At 44.0% G+C, this 18,528-nt stretch overlaps 3 protein-coding genes across 3 annotated transcripts; 2 read left to right on the top strand and 1 right to left on the bottom strand.

Annotated features, from left to right (window-relative positions):
* Positions 1-463: 463 nt before the first annotated feature.
* LOC311329326 (leucine--tRNA ligase-like) lies at positions 464-3,061 on the bottom strand (the record flags this gene model as incomplete). The annotated part of the gene is made up of 1 exon (XM_084463185.1): positions 464-3,061. One exon carries the CDS (start codon positions 3,059-3,061, stop codon positions 464-466), a length of 2,598 nt encoding a protein of 865 aa, XP_084319311.1.
* Positions 3,062-9,095: 6,034 nt separating this feature from the next.
* On the top strand, positions 9,096-11,477 carry LOC311329324 (aspartate carbamoyltransferase regulatory chain-like; the record flags this gene model as incomplete). The annotated part of the gene is made up of 2 exons (XM_084463184.1): positions 9,096-9,179; positions 11,037-11,477. The coding sequence occupies 2 exons, from the start codon at positions 9,096-9,098 to the stop codon at positions 11,475-11,477; spliced, it is 525 nt and encodes a 174-aa protein (XP_084319310.1).
* A 5,513-nt stretch (positions 11,478-16,990) lies between these two features.
* LOC311329323 (ATP-dependent RNA helicase RhlB-like) lies at positions 16,991-18,154 on the top strand (the record flags this gene model as incomplete). The annotated part of the gene is made up of 1 exon (XM_084463183.1): positions 16,991-18,154. The coding sequence occupies one exon, from the start codon at positions 16,991-16,993 to the stop codon at positions 18,152-18,154; it is 1,164 nt and encodes a 387-aa protein (XP_084319309.1).
* Between the last annotated feature and the right edge of the window lie 374 nt (positions 18,155-18,528).

Raw genomic sequence — 18,528 nt, 5'->3', positions numbered from 1 at the left:
ATGAAGAGTACTTTGGGCCACTATTGCAGCTAATCCGTTATGAGAACTTTGAAGATGCAATCGCTGAAGCCAACAACACACGCTTTGGCCTCTCTGCCGGACTCTTCAGTGAAAAACCTGAGCAGTACCAGTACTTCTTGCAGAGAATCAGGGCGGGCATTGTTAACTGGAATCGTCCGATTACTGGCGCCAGCAGTGCAGCCCCATTTGGAGGACAAGGAGATAGTGGGAATCACCGGCCAAGTGCCTATTTTGCCGCAGACTATTGTACATATCCTGTGGCCAGTGTGGAATCCAATGCACTCAGCATGCCGACAAATCTGGCTCCCGGTTTGGATTTATAAAGTATAATTGGCTCCTAGGTCTGACCACGATAGCTAGGCTGCATTATCGTATCAAAAGAGCCGCACTTACAGGGGCTTCAGCTCACTTTTATGTTTGTTGGAATTACCTGAAGACTTAATTAATTGGCAACAATATTCACTAGCTTTTTAGGAATCACAATCACTTTACGCACTGTCAGACCATCGGTGAACTTGCTGACACTTTCATGTTCCAGTGCCAGCTTTTTGATGGAGTCCTTATCTAGGCCTGCAGTAACTTCTAGCTTGGCACGCACCTTCCCGTTGACCTGAATGACCAGAGTAAGAGTATCTTTCTTCAGAGCTTCTTCATCTGCCACCGGCCATTGGGCATCCAGAACCGAGTCAGAGTGACCCAGAGCCTGCCAGATGCTGTGCATGGCATGAGGTGCGATGGGGGCCAGCATCAGAGTTGTTGCTTCAATGGCTTCACGCATCACTGCACGATCCTGATTACTGCTTACTTGGAACTTGTTAATCGCGTTATTGAGTTCCATTATCGCAGCAATCGCTGTATTGAAGGTCAGACGACGTTCACAGTCATCAGAAACCTTGCTTATAGTCTCATGGACTTTACGACGCAGGTCTTTCTGTTCTTTCGTCAGAGAGTCCAGATCAAGAGCAATCACATCACCATTGGCAATATGTACTGCAGCTTGTTTCCAGAAACGACGTAGGAAGCGGTTGGCACCTTCTACTGCACTCTCAGACCACTCCAGAGTTTGCTCTGGAGGTGCGGCAAACATGGTGTACAGACGGATTGTATCTGCGCCGTACTGGTCAATCAGATCCTGAGGGTCGATACCGTTGTTCTTGGATTTGGACATCTTGCTCATGCCCGCGTGCTCAACGGTTTCTCCGGTCCCTTTCATGGTCGCTTTAGTAAGACGACCTTTGGCGTCAAACTCAGAGTCAACATCTGTAGGAGCAATCCACTGTTTAACACCTTTCTCATCCATTTTGAAATAAGTGTTAGCCAGCACCATACCATGACATAGCAGACGTTTGTATGGCTCATCGCTCTCTACCAGCCCTGCATCACGCAGTAGCTTGTGATAGAAACGGGAGTAAAGCAGATGCATCACCGCATGCTCAATACCACCAATATACTGATCCACTGGCAGCCAGTAGTTGGCCTGCTCAGGATTTAGCATCTGGTCATCAGACCTTGGTGAGCAGTAACGCGCGTAGTACCAACTGGATTCCATGAAGGTATCAAAGGTATCTGTTTCACGGGTCGCAGGCTGACCATTGTGGATGGTTTTTGCCCACTCAGGATCCGCTTTGATCGGAGACAGCACACCGGCCATTTCCACGTCTTCAGGCAGCAGTACTGGCAGGTCTTCCAGTGGGACAGGAACCTCAGTTCCATCCTCTAGGTAACGCATGGGAATTGGAGCTCCCCAGTAACGCTGGCGGCTCACACCCCAGTCACGAAGACGATAGTTAACTTGGCGTTCACCTTTACCTTCTGAAATCAGTCGATCGGCAATGGCATTGAAGGCCTCTTCTGAGGTCAGACCGTCAAACTCACCGGAGTTGACCAGCTTACCCTTTTCGGTAAAGGCGGCCTCGTTAATATCAATAAATTCGCCATTAGCCGGTTCGATCACCTGTTCAATCGGCAGGCCAAAGCGAGTGGCAAATTCATAGTCACGCTGGTCATGACCAGGAACTGCCATTACTGCATCTGTACCGTAATCCATCAGTACGAAATTGGCAGCCCAGACTGGAACTTCACGACCAGTAATAGGATGGATTGCTCGGATGCCGGTATCGACGCCAACCTTTTCCATGGTAGCTCTTTCTGCTTCAGTGACCGCGTTGGATTTGCAATTCCGAATAAAAGTAGCCAGAGCATGGTTATGAGCCGCAGCCGCTTTTGCCAATGGGTGTTCTGAGGCAATACCTACATAGGTGACACCAATCAGTGTATCTGGGCGAGTGGTATAAACCTTGAACTCTTCAGGCGCTCCATCAATGGCATTGCCAACCTTGAAGGTAATCTGAATGCCTTCAGAACGTCCAATCCAGTTGCGCTGCATTGCCTTAACCTGCTCAGGCCAGTGCTCCAGTTTATCTAGGTCTGCCAGAAGTTCATCCGCATAGGCCGTAATTTTTACAAACCACTGTGCCAATTCTTTACGCTCAACCACCGTGTCGCAACGCCAGCAGCAACCATCTTCTACCTGCTCATTGGCTAGAACGGTTGCATCATTAGGACACCAGTTAACTGTGGCCATCTTTTTGTAAACCAGACCTTTTTCATAAAGCTGGGTGAAGAACCACTGTTCCCACTTGTAATAGTCTGGCTTGCAGGTTACCAGCTCACGATTCCAATCATAGCCAAAACCTAGGCGCTTAAGCTGACCCTCCATGTAGTCAATGTTTTCGTATGTCCATGATGCTGCCGCAGTTTTATTTTTGATGGCCGCATTTTCAGCTGGCAGGCCAAAAGCATCCCAGCCCATAGGCTGCAGGACATTCTTACCACGCATGCGCTGGTAGCGTGAAATAACATCACCAATGGTGTAATTACGAACGTGCCCAATATGCAGTCGACCGCTAGGGTACGGGAACATGGAGAGGCAATAATACTTCTCTTTGCTGTTATCTTCGGTGACAGCAAAGCTGTCATTGTCTTCCCAAAACTTCTGGGCTTCACTCTCAATCTGATGCGGCTGGTAATGCTCTTCCATCATCGCTCAACAGGCTTAATGTAAAGGTTAACTTTGATACGTTTCTTGAAACAAGAGTCACGAAAAACCAATCAAAGCGTCAAGGAAACTCATAACCAGTTAGGATACATCACTGCCTGCCTGACTGCACTTCCACGTTGATTTATCCATACAGTTCCTTTGATGTTGACTTAAATCATCCGGTCTAATTATCATGGTTTGGTAAAATGATGATGTTTTTTTAGTCTTCTTCATAAGTTTCATCTTTCTGAAAATATAATGATCGATATAGCGATATCCATATTGATCTTGTCGCTGGTGGTTGTGCTGGTCCTGTGGATAGGCACCTAGCGCATCGGTATGGGGATAGGTGGTGTCCTGTTCGGGGGATTCTGGTAGGACACTTTGTCTACCAGATGGATATTAATTTGGATAATCATACTCTTGAATATATTAAGGAATTTGGTCTGATTCTGTTTGTTTATACCATCGGGATTCAGGACGGACCTAGCTTATTCTCCTTTGTAAAAAGCAGTGGCTGAAGTTGAATGCTCTTGCTGCTGGTATGGTGCTAGTTGAATGCTCTTGCTGCTGGTATGGTGCTACTTGGTGGTGTGGTAGGGACCGCTTTGCATCTGATGTTTGATGTACCTCTACCGGTAGTGCTGGGTATTTACACTGGTGCAGCAACCAATACCATGGCACTGGCTGCGGGAACTGGTATGCTTCCTGAATTGGGAACTCCAGCAAGTATACTCACGATTCCAAGCTCAGCTTATGTTGTTGCTTACCCATTTGGTATCTGAGGTATTTCACCAAGTATACGCGATATTCGACTTTTTTAGAGACCATAAAAGTTTAAAATCCTTAACTTCCCAAGGGTTAAAACGTGCATAGTGTACTTTAACGCAACATAATTAACGTAATTTCGGCGCTCAGATTTTGGCTACAGCCCTTGAATTTTAATGGTTTGAGTCATAGTAGTGATGTTTTTTGAAAAGTGCACAACGCCTTCTTCTAAGCCTTTGCCAGCCAATAAAGTACTAAAATACCTCTTTCCCTGTAACATGAATATGTTCAAAAAGGCTTTAGCCTATGTAGCGCAAGTGATTATCTCGTCAAACTCACGTTAACCATGATATTACTGATGGTTTGGCACTTCAAGATATTCCCTGACTCAATGATGGAAAGCTGTGGTGCTCCTGTTTGGAGTGTGGTGAAGAATTTGTAGTCTCCAAATGGGATGCGGCTGTAGAGCTGGGGACCTTCTCCACTTGGTTGGTAGTCGTCAGAAGTTACAGAATGCTCGCTTGATTTTTGGTGAATTGGTGGAAGCTTCTCTTACAACCAATGGTACCGAGCTGATAACATAACTGGTTGTAGTGACCAATGAAAAGGTTCTGGGTAAAAAACTGATCTTCCTGACAGTCAAGCACAACTACGACGTAATGATTTCACACTTGTACCGTTCCGATGTCGAACTGGTTCACAACCGAGATGGCTTGTTGTAGCTTGGCGATATCCTGAACCTTGTTGGTCGCCGTGAGTCTATTGATGTCGTTGCCAACCATATGGGTAACGCCCAGCAGAAACTGCAGCAAGTTCAATGATGCCAGTATTTATCAGTATTGGCCTAGGTATTTTATTAGGCTCTAGTACACTTCATATTCTTGGCTTACCAGTGGCACTCAAACTGGGTTTGGCAGGTGGTCCATTGCTTGTAGCACTGATTCTTGACTTTATATGAAGTATTAGTCGTTTATATTGATTTATGCCGCACAGTGCCAACCTTGCATCGCTGGAGATTGGTATCGTCCTGTTTCTTACAGTAGTTGGTCTGAAATCGATAGAAAACTTTATGGTTCTTCCCTTATTTAAATGGGTGATTTTCAGCGATCTAAGCCAGAGGGATACAAATCCAAACCCCCTAGATAAAAGTAGATTGGTGTGGCTCTTTTGATACGACAATGTAGCCGCTAAAACATCAGTGGTTTCGATATATCCGGTAACGAACAAGAGACGGTTTGATGATGATATGACGTAGTCAAGCCAATAACTGCGTAACACTGTCTCTTGTGAACGAATCATACGCCAATACCATCGATTATTCATTCTTCTCACCAGTTCGTGATTATTTGGACGCTCTCATTCAGCACCTTGAATGCACTCTCAAATAAGAGAATGGCACCAGATAGCAATATCAGACTGAAGGCAACGAAGTGTTGCGCCTTCTCATCCAAGGGTATCTGGGTAAGCAGACCAATAATAAGCCGCAGCAATCGTCTGGAACAGGTAGCGACGGTTAGCATAGAAATTACATCAGAAAAAATTCCCCCCGACAACTGACCAACTTGTTCCGTTCTGTCTTCGTCAGCGTCTCAGTTACAGCCAGCATAAGCAATCCAGCGTATTCCGCTGGATGCTCAGTTAAACCTAAAAACTGACAAGTACTCTAAGGGCATGAGGGAACAAATTGTCAGCGATGTGATGGATCGCTCTTGTGATTGAACGATTAAACGACATCGTGATAGCTGCCAAGGTATGTTGGGAAAACAACAGGGTCGTATCAAAAGAGCCGCACCCAATGTCTTGTACCGGTTGGACCGTGTGATTCAGGAAAATATCAATTGTGGTAATAAAAAGCAGGTATAACATCGACTAAATGTAAATAACCAACTTATTCAAGCATGGGCACAGGAGTTATACAGGTCATACACAGGTTATACACATGAACCTGTATATAACGCGATGTTCGACTTCTCTTACTTTACTGAAAAGTCGGACACCATTGATTTTCAATGGCTATAGCCAATACGACTATACGACTATACGACCAAGCTCTGGGAAACCGAGAATACCGCCAACCTTACACGTTGATCGCAGGCATACTTAAGCATAATTATGTTGCGCTAACATACACTATTTACGCTGTATCCCTTGGTAAATAAGGTATGTTAACTTTCATTGGCTAAAAAAAAGTCGGACATCTAATTGTATATAGTAAAAAATTATCCACCCTTATTTCTCCATCATTTGAGATATCAACAGCACCATCTTTATTTCAGTCATACAGACTTGTGGGTGGTTCCCTTGTTACGACGCCACATTCATTAGTTCTCCATGATTACGAAGGCAATAGCATTATTTATGAAAGTTAAAATATGCCTGCCAATCCCCACTTGAATCCAGTGAGCGTAGCTTCAACACAGCCTCTGCCCCGTGCAAACTCCACTTTGCACAGGTTAGATCCATACAGTCATTGATTAAATGGCGGCAAGCTCCTTCCACCACTACACTGGCAATCGGAGAGCCCACATCCAGCGCCTTGTCATAGCAGATCTTGGGACGGTTCTTTTGAAGATAGTCTACACACTTATCAATGGCCTCACGTTTTGTCAGACCTCTCTTGCGCGCACTTTGCCGGATTGCCCGGACCACCATGTCAGACTTGCCCCTGAGTATCTTCAGGGACCGTTCTGCCACCCAGCTTCCAATAGTTTCATCCCATTGTCGTGTAAACAGTGACCGGCTTTCCACAGATATTCAAGTACATGGATAAAGTCCATGATGATGGTTGCCTTAACTCCCTTTTGTTCATAATCTTGGTCATCAGTTTTCGCTGATGAATGTGCCCATCAATAACAATGACCCACTACCGTTTCTGCTCCTGCTCTAGCCTGAGCACTTCCTAAAAAGCTTCTCTTCTCACGGCTTTAGCCTCTCTTTCTACACTGGCCCATACTCTCTTATTCTTGGAGGTAGGACGGAATTTACCAAAGTTGTCGCTCTTCCGATCCATATACATGACCGATTCTGCCATTCAAGGATTGGGTTTTACCGTATAGCTGGTGGCACCTATGCCATTCGTTTCCGATCTTTCTTCTCTCCTAGACTGAGCTTGGTTTGTAGCTTCTGCTGACTCTTTTGCGCGTTCTTCCTAGTGGCTTCACTCAACCCTTATTGGCGTATCCCCAAGCCCTTACCTACATGTCTTCTGTTGGTTCAATACCAACCTTGCGCTATGTATAAAAAGCCTAAAAGTCTTGAGCCGTATCTGCTACCAGCTGCATAGCCTATCGTTTTCCAGCCATACTTGGGGAACTCTCACGATGTCGTTTAATCATAAGAGCGGTCCATCACATCACTGATAATTTTTCCCTCATGCCATCAGAGTACTTGTCAATATTGAGGTTTAACTGAGCATCCAGAGGAAACACGATGGATTGCTTCCGCTGGCTGTCACTGCGACGCCTACTTCACAGAACCAAACAAGCTGGTCAGTTGTTTGGAGGTATTTTTTCTAACGTGATTTCTCTGCTCACCGTGGCTACCCGATGACAACAATTACTGCGGCTCATGATTGCCCTGTTTATCCAGATACCCTTGGAGTAGAAGCCGCAACATTTCGTTGCCTTCAGTCCGGATATAGCTCTCTATGGTGCCATGCTATTGAGAGATAGTGGATTCAAGGCTGAATGATAGCGTCCCAATGATCACGAGCTGGTGATAAAAATGAATAATCGAGGGTATTTGCATATGATGCGTTGACAATAAACGGTGTTATGTAGTTATTGGTTTGACGACATTATATCATCATAAAATCGTCTCTTTTTCGTTACCATATATATCGAAACCCCTGATACTTTAGCGTCTTCATTGTCGTATCAAAATGTACCTAACCATGTTTATTTTTGACATTATTGAATGGTACTTCTGGCATTCATCTTTTCCTAGTATTGAACAACACCATTCATGGAGCAGTCAGGTAGCTGATGAGTCTGACAGCAATAACTTGGCAGGAGTTAAGGATCAAGTCATTGATAAGCTACGGCTCTCTTCAATCATGTGCGTCACTATCAGGTAAGTATTGATATCTGCAAAGACATTGACCTCATACTGCTTTGGAATAACTATGTCATTCCCAAATGGCACAAAGACAACATACTTATAGCCCTCAGGAAAAATCTTAAACACCAAGATGTACATAACCTTAACTGGTTCAATATCAACCTTTGGTGGCAAGATAATAATGTCTCTTCAATAACAGGCAATATCTGATCCACAATACTGTCTATAGTTGCAGAACTTTTTACCAGATTACGCTTATGAAGTTTCTAAAATGATAGACTCCTGTAGCCTTTTATTACCACTGTTGGCTCTTATTGTCAGTGTACTTGGACGCTATTACAGTCCAGAACTGGTTCAGTTCAAAAATACCATGATTCCATTAATGGCCCTTATCATGTTTGTTCTGTGGTTAACCATCACTACTCATTACCTACACACATCCCTCAGGGAACCTCAGGCGTTATTCATTGGTGTTCTACTTCACTTCCTGCTTGTGTTAACTCTAGCCTAGTTCATCATCATCCTGTTTGAGCTCCCAGAGAAATGCTTATTGGTATGATCTTGGCGGGAACTGCTACGGGAGAAACTTCATCCAATGTACTTAACATGGGTTAGACGAGATAATCCCTTACGCTACATATGTTTCAGCCTTTTTGTACATATTCATGTTACAGAAAAATAGTGATTTGAGTACTTTATTGGCTGGCAAAGGCTCCAATGGAGCCATTTGCACTTTTCAAAAAACATCACTACGCCTAAAGCCCTTAAAATCAAAGTTCTGTAGTCAAAATTAAAGAGTCGAACTCACATTACTTACCTGTCTCGCAGGTGGTCGTGTAGCTCTATAAGTTAGCATGGCATTGGTATCAACTCTGGTTCCCGTCATCATGACACCATGGATTACAGCAATTTATTTACAAGACATTATAGAATGTTTATCTGTTTATCTAAGTGGTATGCTGGTAAGTATTGTCCAAATGATCATGGCCCCGGTTCTTGTCAGAATGTTCTTCAAGGCCAAACTGCCAAAACTTGCAGCAGAAGCGTTACCAAGACTTCCAAAGACTGCAGTCCTTGGTATCGCTGCAGTAATTTGTCTTGTGGTCGTCATGAATGCCAGCGCATTAACATCTCTTGGTATTTCGACGCTATGTGCGGTGGTTTTGCATAACTTGCCAATCATACGTGCAAGTATATCCTCGCCCGCATGATTGGACAAGACAAAATCCCCGGCAGAACCATTGCCATAGAAGTTGGTACCAAGAACGGTGGTATGGCATCAGCCCTTACGGTAAAGCACTTTGCAACATTGACAGCAATAACTTCTACTCTGTTCAGTATCATACGCAATGTTCGACTTTTCTTACTTTCCAGAAAAGTCAAACATTACCTGATTTTCAATGGCTTCAGCCAATACGACCAAACTCTGGGAACCCGAGAATAACGCCAAACTTACACGTCGATAGGCAGCAGATGAAGCATAATTATGGTGCTCTAACGTACACTATTTACTTTGTAACCATTGGTAAGCTAGGGATTAAACACTTCAATGGTGTTTAAAACAGTCGAACATCTCATTATCATTCAAAATATTATTGGGACAAGACTAGAGAGTTCCTGTTCAAAATAGACAACCTCTGACTCAGCAGCCAAAAACCGTTTAACTAACGACAGGTAAAATGTAGAATCCCGAGCAATTTGCTGACCAGACAGATTGTATCCATCGGCCAAGATGACTCTTAGTACCAATAAAGACGCGATGTTCTACTTTTCTTACTTTCTAGGAAAGGTGGACATTCCATAATGTGCAAGGGCTTCAGTCAATACGATCATATGACCAAACTCTGGCACCCAGAGAATAACGCCCAACTTACACGTCGATAACCGCCAGATTAAGCATATTATGTTGCGCTAATGTGCACTATTTATGCTGTAATCCTTGGTAAGTCAGGGATTTTAAACTGTCATTGGCTCTAAAAAAGTAGAACATGGCATAATAAGATTTAATACAAAAGAAACTCAGTAACAAATGGCCCCGATGAAACTGCGCTTACACATTAACCATCAGTCAATTGAAAAAGAAAATCGTAGCCTTATCATTGGTTTTTATTTAACTACATCATCTGTATTTTAAAAAAACTTGAATCATGGGCTTTTTTTTGACTTAAGAACGACCAAAAGCGACAGGTAATACCACCATGGGAAACAGGTTCTTTAACAGGAACATTATCTCTATAGCAGACCTTACCAAGGAAGATATGGAGCAGATTCTTGAAGTGGCTGCTGCACTTAAGCAAACGCCACATCAAGGTCTATTGAAAGGCAAAGTAATTGCTAGCTGCTTCTTTGAGGCGTCTACCCGAACCAGACTCTCATTTGAAACGGCCGTTCAACGATTGGGAGGAACTCTGATTGGCTTTGCAGATGCTGGTAATACTTCTGGCAAAAAAGGAGAAACACTGGCTGATTCCATCAAAATCATCAGCTCATACACCGATGCGGTAGTTATACGCCACCCCCAAGAAGGTTCAGCACGGTTAGCCTCAGAGTTCGCCTGCGTTCCTGTAATTAATGGTGGCGATGGTTCGAATCAGCACCCAACCCAGACACTGCTTGACCTGTTCAGTATCAGGGAATGCCAGGGACGACTGGACAACCTGAAAGTCACTTTTGTCGGTGATCTCAAGTACGGCAGAACCGTACACTCACTAACACAGGCTCTGACACATTTTAATGCTGAGTTTAATTTTATTGCCCCTAATGCCTTAGCCATGCCTAGCTACATCCTGCAGGAACTTGATGAAAAAGGCATTCTCTGGCGCCGGGCAGAAAGCATTGAAGAGGTAGTTGCGGATACAGACATTATTTACATGACTAGGGTTCAAAAAGAACGATTTGATGAAACCGAATATAAGCACATTGCCTCCAACTATGTGCTGACGAACGCAGCTCTAAAAAAAGCACCTACACACCTGAAAGTTCTGCACCCTCTCCCAAGGGTGGATGAGATCGCTTTAGAAATCGATCAAACACCTCATGCCTACTACTTTGAGCAGGCACGCAATGGGGTTTTTGCCCGACAGGCACTGCTGGCACTGATTCTGAATGAAACATTGTTAGGAATTGATCTATGAGTAACACACTTCAGGTTGAAGCCATCTGCCAGGGGACTGTCATCGACCATATCCCGGCTGGTCAGGGCGTTAAAATCCTCGATCGACTTCATCTGCTGAACGGTGAAGCCAGCATTACCGTGGGCTTTAATCTGCCCAGTAAAGCCCTAGGATTCAAAGACATCATCAAGGTTGAAGGCAGGATGTTTACCGAGCAGGAGGCCAATGAGCTGGCACTGTTTGCCACCAGCGCAACCATCAATGTTATTGATGACTACCTAGTGATCGATAAATTTACGATGGCCATTCCAAAGACGCTAAGAGCCGCTTTTGCTTGCCCTAACTCTAACTGTATTACTCATGATGAGCCGGTAGGGAGCTACTTTTACCTGCACGAGAAAAGCAATGATATTCAGTTAAAGTGCCATTACTGCGAGAAGTCCTTCAGTAAAGAAATCGTTGCAGAGCTGAAATAAGGAATATTGAAATGGTCATATATACCAAAAATATGCTGATGTGGTTCCTGTGCTATGACGCCCATTCATTAGTTCTCCATGATTACGAAGGCGAGAGCATTCCTTATGGAAGTGCCAGTACGCCAGCCAATCTCCACTTGAATCCAGTAAGCGTAGCTTCAACACAACCTCTGTCCCTTGCAAACTCCACTTTGACCCAGTTAGATTCCATACGGTCATTGATCAAACGGCGGCAAGCTACCTCAATGACTCCACTAGCAATCGTATAGCCAGCATCCAGCGCCTTGTCATAGCAGAGCATGGAACTCTCTTTTTTGAAGATAGTTGCACACTTATCAATGGACCCAGTTGCGTTAGACCTCTCTTGCTCGCACTTTGCCTGATTCCCCTAGCCACCTTGTCAGACTCTCACCTGAGTATATTCAGGGACCGTTCTGCCACCCAGCTTTAAATAACCTCATCCACCTTGTCGTGTCAGCGGTGACCGGCTTGCCGCAGATATTCAACGTGAGTTCAACGCCCAGAAAGCCATTGGGACACCTCCTGTTAGTACCGAGACATCAATATATGGCTTTCTGGGCTGCTGTGCAGTGGCAATCAATACTGCCATCAGGTTTACAGCAAAGTTAAATAGTGAACGGTGTCGAGTATGTTCGACCTGCAAAATATTCTTCAACTGCTAATTTACGTTTTCTATTACTGCCCGTTTCCTCAACACCACTTTATCAAAGGCCTGCAGCTCTTTTGGCTTCATATTTTCCCTAACTGTAGCTACTAGGTTCAGGCCTTGCTCGTGCAACTAGGATACCAACTTCTCAGAGGCATAGCCCTTATCTCCATAAATCCAACCAGTTAACTCTTCGATGAAATCTGATACTGGGTTACGGTCATTGGTGTTAACCGTTGTCAGGCAAAATGATAGAATTTCTACAAGATGGTTAATGATCAGGTACAACTTAAAACCAAACTTCCAACCTGTAAACGGTTTTCCCCGTTTAGCCTCTTCACTGAAAACCTTTAGGGTGTTGATCCTATGGCTATATAAACGACGGTCACAGTTTAATTAATAAATGCCAAGCCATTTGGTTGTCCCATACCCTGAGACTTTAGATAAACCGGCAGTGGTATCAAAGCTTGTTTCATGAGTTCTACAAAACGATTGTAGGATACTAGGTATGGGAAATAGTCTGATTTATGTTGTGTAATCAGTCACTGGTAATAGTGCTCGGAATTGCGGAAGGCACTCTGATGGAAATAGATGATGATGGTCATTATGCCACAGAGCGATAATATTACTGGAGGCTTCTTTAAATGACAGATTAGTTGCCTATACCATTGTAATTTACAATGTTACCTGATTACCATCTGGCCTAAGCATTCTTCTCGTCTAAATTTACGACCTTCAGTTCAGAAAGGCATTAACCTTATGAAGTTATTTCAGTAATATGGGCAGGAACAATAATACCGTGACCCGTGTTTCAAATGGCGGTGACCGAATGGGTTTGAATGTCATCTGTGTTGTTGTCTGGAGTATTGTACCCTAAAACCCCGTGAACTTTACCAGTGCAACCGCTGCCGTCACCAGACATCATTGACCAGTGGCACCACTTTGGAAGTTAACAGCCTGCCATTTACCACTTGGTTTCTAGGAGTGTTTTTAATGACTCAGACAGATAATGGCATATCGGCCATGGAGCTCTCGAGACAGCAGGGAATCTCCTATAATGCTGTTTGGCGCTTGAAGCACAAGCTTGTGCAAGTAATGAAAGAACGTGATTACAGCCGTCCCCTACAGGGACGTGTTCAGATGGATGATTCCTACTGTGCCGGTGAAAAACATAGAGGCAAACGGGAAAGAGGTTCTGAAAACGAACACCACTTTGTTCCCGCCGTGCAAACCACCGAGGAAAGCTACCAGCTGTATATGCGTTTCAGCATAGTAACCAGTTTCCAGAAAAAGGAGCTAGAACTCTGGTCGCAAAAACATCTCTGTGATCATACCTGAGGTGTTGTCAGTGATGGCCTAGGTGCATTCCCAAGAATAGCCTCCACCGGAGGACCACCACATATAGCAGTGGTGACAGGTGGTGGTCACGAATCGATGGCCAATGAGTTGTTTACGTGGATCAACACCCTGATCGGGAAAATCAAAAATTCTCAGAAAGGCAGTACCACAATATTAACCTGAAGCATCTACCAAAATACCTTACTGCATATTGCTATCGATTCAACCGACGCTTTGATTTGAAAGCAATGGTATCAAGGCTTGGTTACAAGGCTGCGCGAACTTGGCACATGGCGGCAAGGTTCCTTAAGCTAGCTGATACACAGTGATAATCAGTGAATGTTATGCAGAAATCATCCACATCACAGAATACACTGACAATAGACACGGGAGCCTCCGGTTCGTTATCTATGGTTTGGTATCCGAAAGACAGCTAAGAGGCTGAGACTCACCTGTCTAACACCATCGAACTCACGTTATTCAAGTACATGGATAAAGTCCATAATGATGGTTGCCTTAACTCCCTTCTTTTTCATAATCACGGTAATCAGTTTCCACTGATGCGGGTGTCAATCAACAACAATGACCCACTGCCGTTTTGCTCAGGATCTAGCCTGAGTGCTTCCTCGAAAGCTTTTTCTAACACTGCTTCAGCCTCTCCTTCTACACTGACCCACACTCTCTTATTCCTAGAGGAAGGACGTAATTTACCGTGAGTGCGATGAGATAATTCCTTGCTCTACATAGGCTGCAGCTTTTTTGTACGTATTCATGTTACAGGGAAATAGCGATTTGAGTACTTTAATTGGCACGCAAAGGCTCCGAATGAGCCATTAGGCACTTTTCAAAAACCATCACAATACCTAAAGCCATTAAAATACAAGGGCTGTAGCCAACATTGAAGCGTCTAGCTCACGTCAATTTAACAACGTTGTCGCTCTTCCGATACATAGCCATGACCGACTCTACCGTTCTATGATTGGGTTTTACCGTATAAATGGTGGCTACCTGTGCTATTCGTTTGCGATCTTTCTTCTCTCCCGTACCGAGCTTGGCTTGCATCTTCTGCTGACCCTTTTGCACGTTCTCCCATCAACCCTTCCGGGCGCATAACCAAGCACTTACCGTCAAAACTGAGGATCTGCAGGTCTTCTGTTTGCTCAATCCAAACTTTGCCTGTTCGTAAACAGCCTCAAAGTTTGAGCCGTATGCGCTACCAGTTGCACAGTTGTCGTTGTCCAACCGTAATTGGTAAACTCACACGATGTCGTTTAATCGTTCAATCATAAGAGCGATCCATCACATCACTGACAATGTTTTCCCTGATGCCACCAGAGTACTTGTCAGTATTGAAGTTTAACTGAGCATCCAGCGGAAACACGCTGGATTGCTTCCGCTGGTTGTAACTTCGACGCCTGACTACGCCAAAACCAAACAAGCTGTCAGTTGTCTGGAGGTATTTTTTCTAACGTGATTTATCTGCTCCCAGTCGCTACCAGTTATCGACGATTGCTGAGGCTCATCATTGGCCTGTTTATCAAGATACCCTTGGATAAGAAGGTGCAACACTTCGTTGTCTTCAGTCCGTATATAGATCCCTATGGTGCCATGCTATTGTTGGATAGTGGATTCAAGGTACTGAATGATATCACCCACATGATCACAAGCTGGTGAGAATAATGAATAATCTATGGTATTGGTGTAGGATGGGTTCACAATAGACGGTTTTAACGTTAGTTCAACGAGATAATCCCTTGCGTTACATAGGCTTCAGCCTTTTTGTACATATTCATGTTACAGGAAAAGAGTGATTTGAATACTTTAATTGTCGGCCACAGGCTCAGAAGAAGCCATGGGGCACTTTAAAAAAACATCAATATGCCTAAATCCCTTAAAATTCCAAGGCTGCAGCCAAAACGGAAGTTAGAACTAACGTTAGTTATTGGTTTGACGACGTTATATCACCATAAACCCGTCTCTTTTCCGTTACCGGATATATCGAAAACCATGATATTTTAGCGACTGCATTGTCGTATCAAAAGAACCTCACCCAAAGGATTTCAAGTTGCTACGCGACGGCAAGTAAGCGAAGCCCTTGGAGCTTAGCAATACTAAGCGACTGGAGTGAGCGAACGCAGTCAACACAGTAGAAACTTGAAAGGGGAAGGTATATTTTTGCAAATCACCATAATTGACCATTTATTCTGAAATGCTACAGAGGCATAATCCTCTGACAACATCCAAATCATACATGGATGACTTGCCTCATTCAATCCCTACCTCACAGGTTACTAATGTCTAATTTCATAATAATCAATATATGACTACTATTTAATTTCTAGGCAGTTAGTGGGTGATAACCATGAGCTCTTGTCCTATATCTAACTTTATCGGTAATCGCTGCATGCCAGACACTGTACAGCAGGAGTCTTTTGTAGTGAAGAACCATAATTTCGCGGAAGAAGCGAGCTTTTTTGCTGCAATATTCAAGCATTATTCCATTAAACAGGTGCCTGACAATGCATTAATTTTGGTTCTGAACAAACAATGGTTTGAAAGAAAAGAGCGTAAAGTGACCAAGAAAAGCAAAGCTGAGCAGCTATGGCTGGGTAAAAAGTCAGAGGATGAAGATCCAAGTGACTGGGATGAGTATGAGGAATTTTGACAGCATATTTCAACTGATTGTCTCTGATCAAACGAACTCAGGCTGCGCCTGATAATAGTACACCTACTAGGCGCAGCCTTGACTTGGTGGAAAGATACTATTATGACGTAAGTTAGACGCTTCAATTTTGGCTACAGACCTTGGATTTTAAGAGCTTTAGGCATAGTGATGTTTTTTGAAAAGGGCCCAATGGCTCCTTCGTGGCATTTGCCAGACAATATAAAGTACTCAAATCACTCTTTTCCTGTAACATGAATATGTACAAAAAGGCTGAAGCCTATGTAGAGCAAGGGATTCTCTCGTAGAACTCACTATATTATATTGATTCACGCCTTTTATTTACAGTGCGTTTGATTTGATCATGCAATCGGCGCGATAATGCACCTTGTCATTAACCCGGAAGATCTAGGAGAGTATCCAAGAGACTGCAGAGATTAATTACCAGCTAACTTCTTCTTTGCCCATCTCTGCGACGATCAGGATAAAGATTGTATCCTTGTAGCTGGTCCCTCGGCTTTTCTAAAAGTAAAGCCATTTTTTAGGACTGAAAGGAACGAGATTAAGGCATTGAGTGGTTTTCTAGAATTCTTCAAGAAAAGAAGTTCAAGTCAAGGCTCACGACCTGCGGGAAAAGGTAATAAGGAGTCTTCTAGCAACAAAAAACAGGCTTTACGCTCCGTGAGCAATGGTCGGAATAAGCCATCAAAGCGTCAACATCAGGCAAGCAACAAGAAATCAGTACGCCATAGTAAAACACAGGATAACTGGAGTATTGACCAGTTTCAGGTTGCTCCGGATCCAGAAAAGACCCGTTTCCATGATTTTGAGCTACCCAATGAGTTGATGCATGCTATTGCTGACCAAGGCTTCAAATACTGCACGCCCATACAGGCGGAAGTCTTGGGCACCACCATGGCAGGTCTGGATGCTATTGGCAAAGCTCAGACTGGAACCGGTAAGACCGCAGCCTTTCTGATCAGCACGATCAAACAGCTGATCGAGACTCCTGCACCAGATACCAGATACCTTGGAGAACCACGGGCGGTCATTATTGCGCCTACTCGTGAACTGGCTTTACAGATAGGTAATGATGCTGGAGCACTTACTAAATATCTGCCTCTTCACGTTGTGACGGTCGTTGGCGGAATGGATTACGATAAGCAGCGTAAACATATCAGCGAAAACTATGTAGATATTCTCGTTGCTACACCAGGGCGCCTTATGGACTATTGCGAACGCAAAGACCTGTTTCTGGATCTGGTAGAGGTGATGGTGATCGATGAGGCTGACCGTATGTTGGATATGGGCTTTATCCCTCAGGTGCGCCAAATTATTAGCATGACCCCAAGACCAGGTGACAGGCAAACGTTGCTCTTCTCTGCCACCTTCACTGATGATGTACTGCGACTGGGAGAGCAATGGACCTGGAACCCAGTGAAAGTAGAAATTAAGCCTAACAGTGTGGCTACTGACACTGTGGAACAAAAAGTCTACATTCTCTCTTCTAATCAGAAGTTTCCTCTACTGGTCAACCTGATCAATCACCACCAACTGAAAAAGGTCATTGTCTTTACCAACCGCAGAGATCAGACACGAAAGCTCACTGAAAAGCTGCAAAAGGTTGGTATCAAGGCAGACCAAATTTCTGGAGAGGTCCCTCAGAACAAACGTTTAAGAACTCTGGAAAATTTTCGCTCAGGAAAAATATCCATTCTGGTTGCTACCGACGTTGCTGGCAGGGGAATCCACATTGATGGAATCAGCCATGTCATCAACTATAACCTGCCGGAAGATCCAGATGATTACGTCCACCGCATAGGCAGAACCGGTAGGGCTGGAGCCAGTGGGATCAGTATCAGCTTTGCCTGTGAAGACGATTCATTTCTTATTCCAGACCTTGAAGCACTGCTAGGTGACAAACTGAAAAAAAACTATCCCCCGGAGCAACTGCTAGTTGATCACCGGGTAACCGCCTGTCGGATGCCATGCTCCCACAAAAACCACTGAGTATTTCAGATACAGGCGGTTCATCCATAGAACCGTCTGCTAGGAAAGCACCAATACGAGCTAAATAATTAATTATAAAAAAATAACTAAACACGATGTTAGATTTTTAAGTCGATCTAACAAGACATAACTGAGCCTATTTCCTGCTATTAAAAACAGTCCAAAATAAAGACCGTGAGTTCGATGGTAAAAGACAGGTGAGCCCCGGCCACTTAGCTATATTTCGGATACCAAACATAGATCACGAACTGGAGGCTCACATGTCTATTGTCAGTGTATCCTGTGATGTGGATGATTCCTACATAAGATTGTGAATCACAATAGCTTAGACAACTCACCTGTCATTAAAAAAGCCTCCAGTTATATCTAAGCTA

Source organism: Borostomias antarcticus (assembly GCF_949987555.1).
Source record: "Borostomias antarcticus genome assembly, contig: scaffold_77, whole genome shotgun sequence".
In the NCBI taxonomy this organism is placed as follows: Eukaryota; Metazoa; Chordata; class Actinopteri; order Stomiiformes; family Stomiidae; genus Borostomias; species Borostomias antarcticus.
Note: the sequence above shows the minus strand (reverse complement) of the source record. Positions and strands in the feature narration are given on the sequence as shown.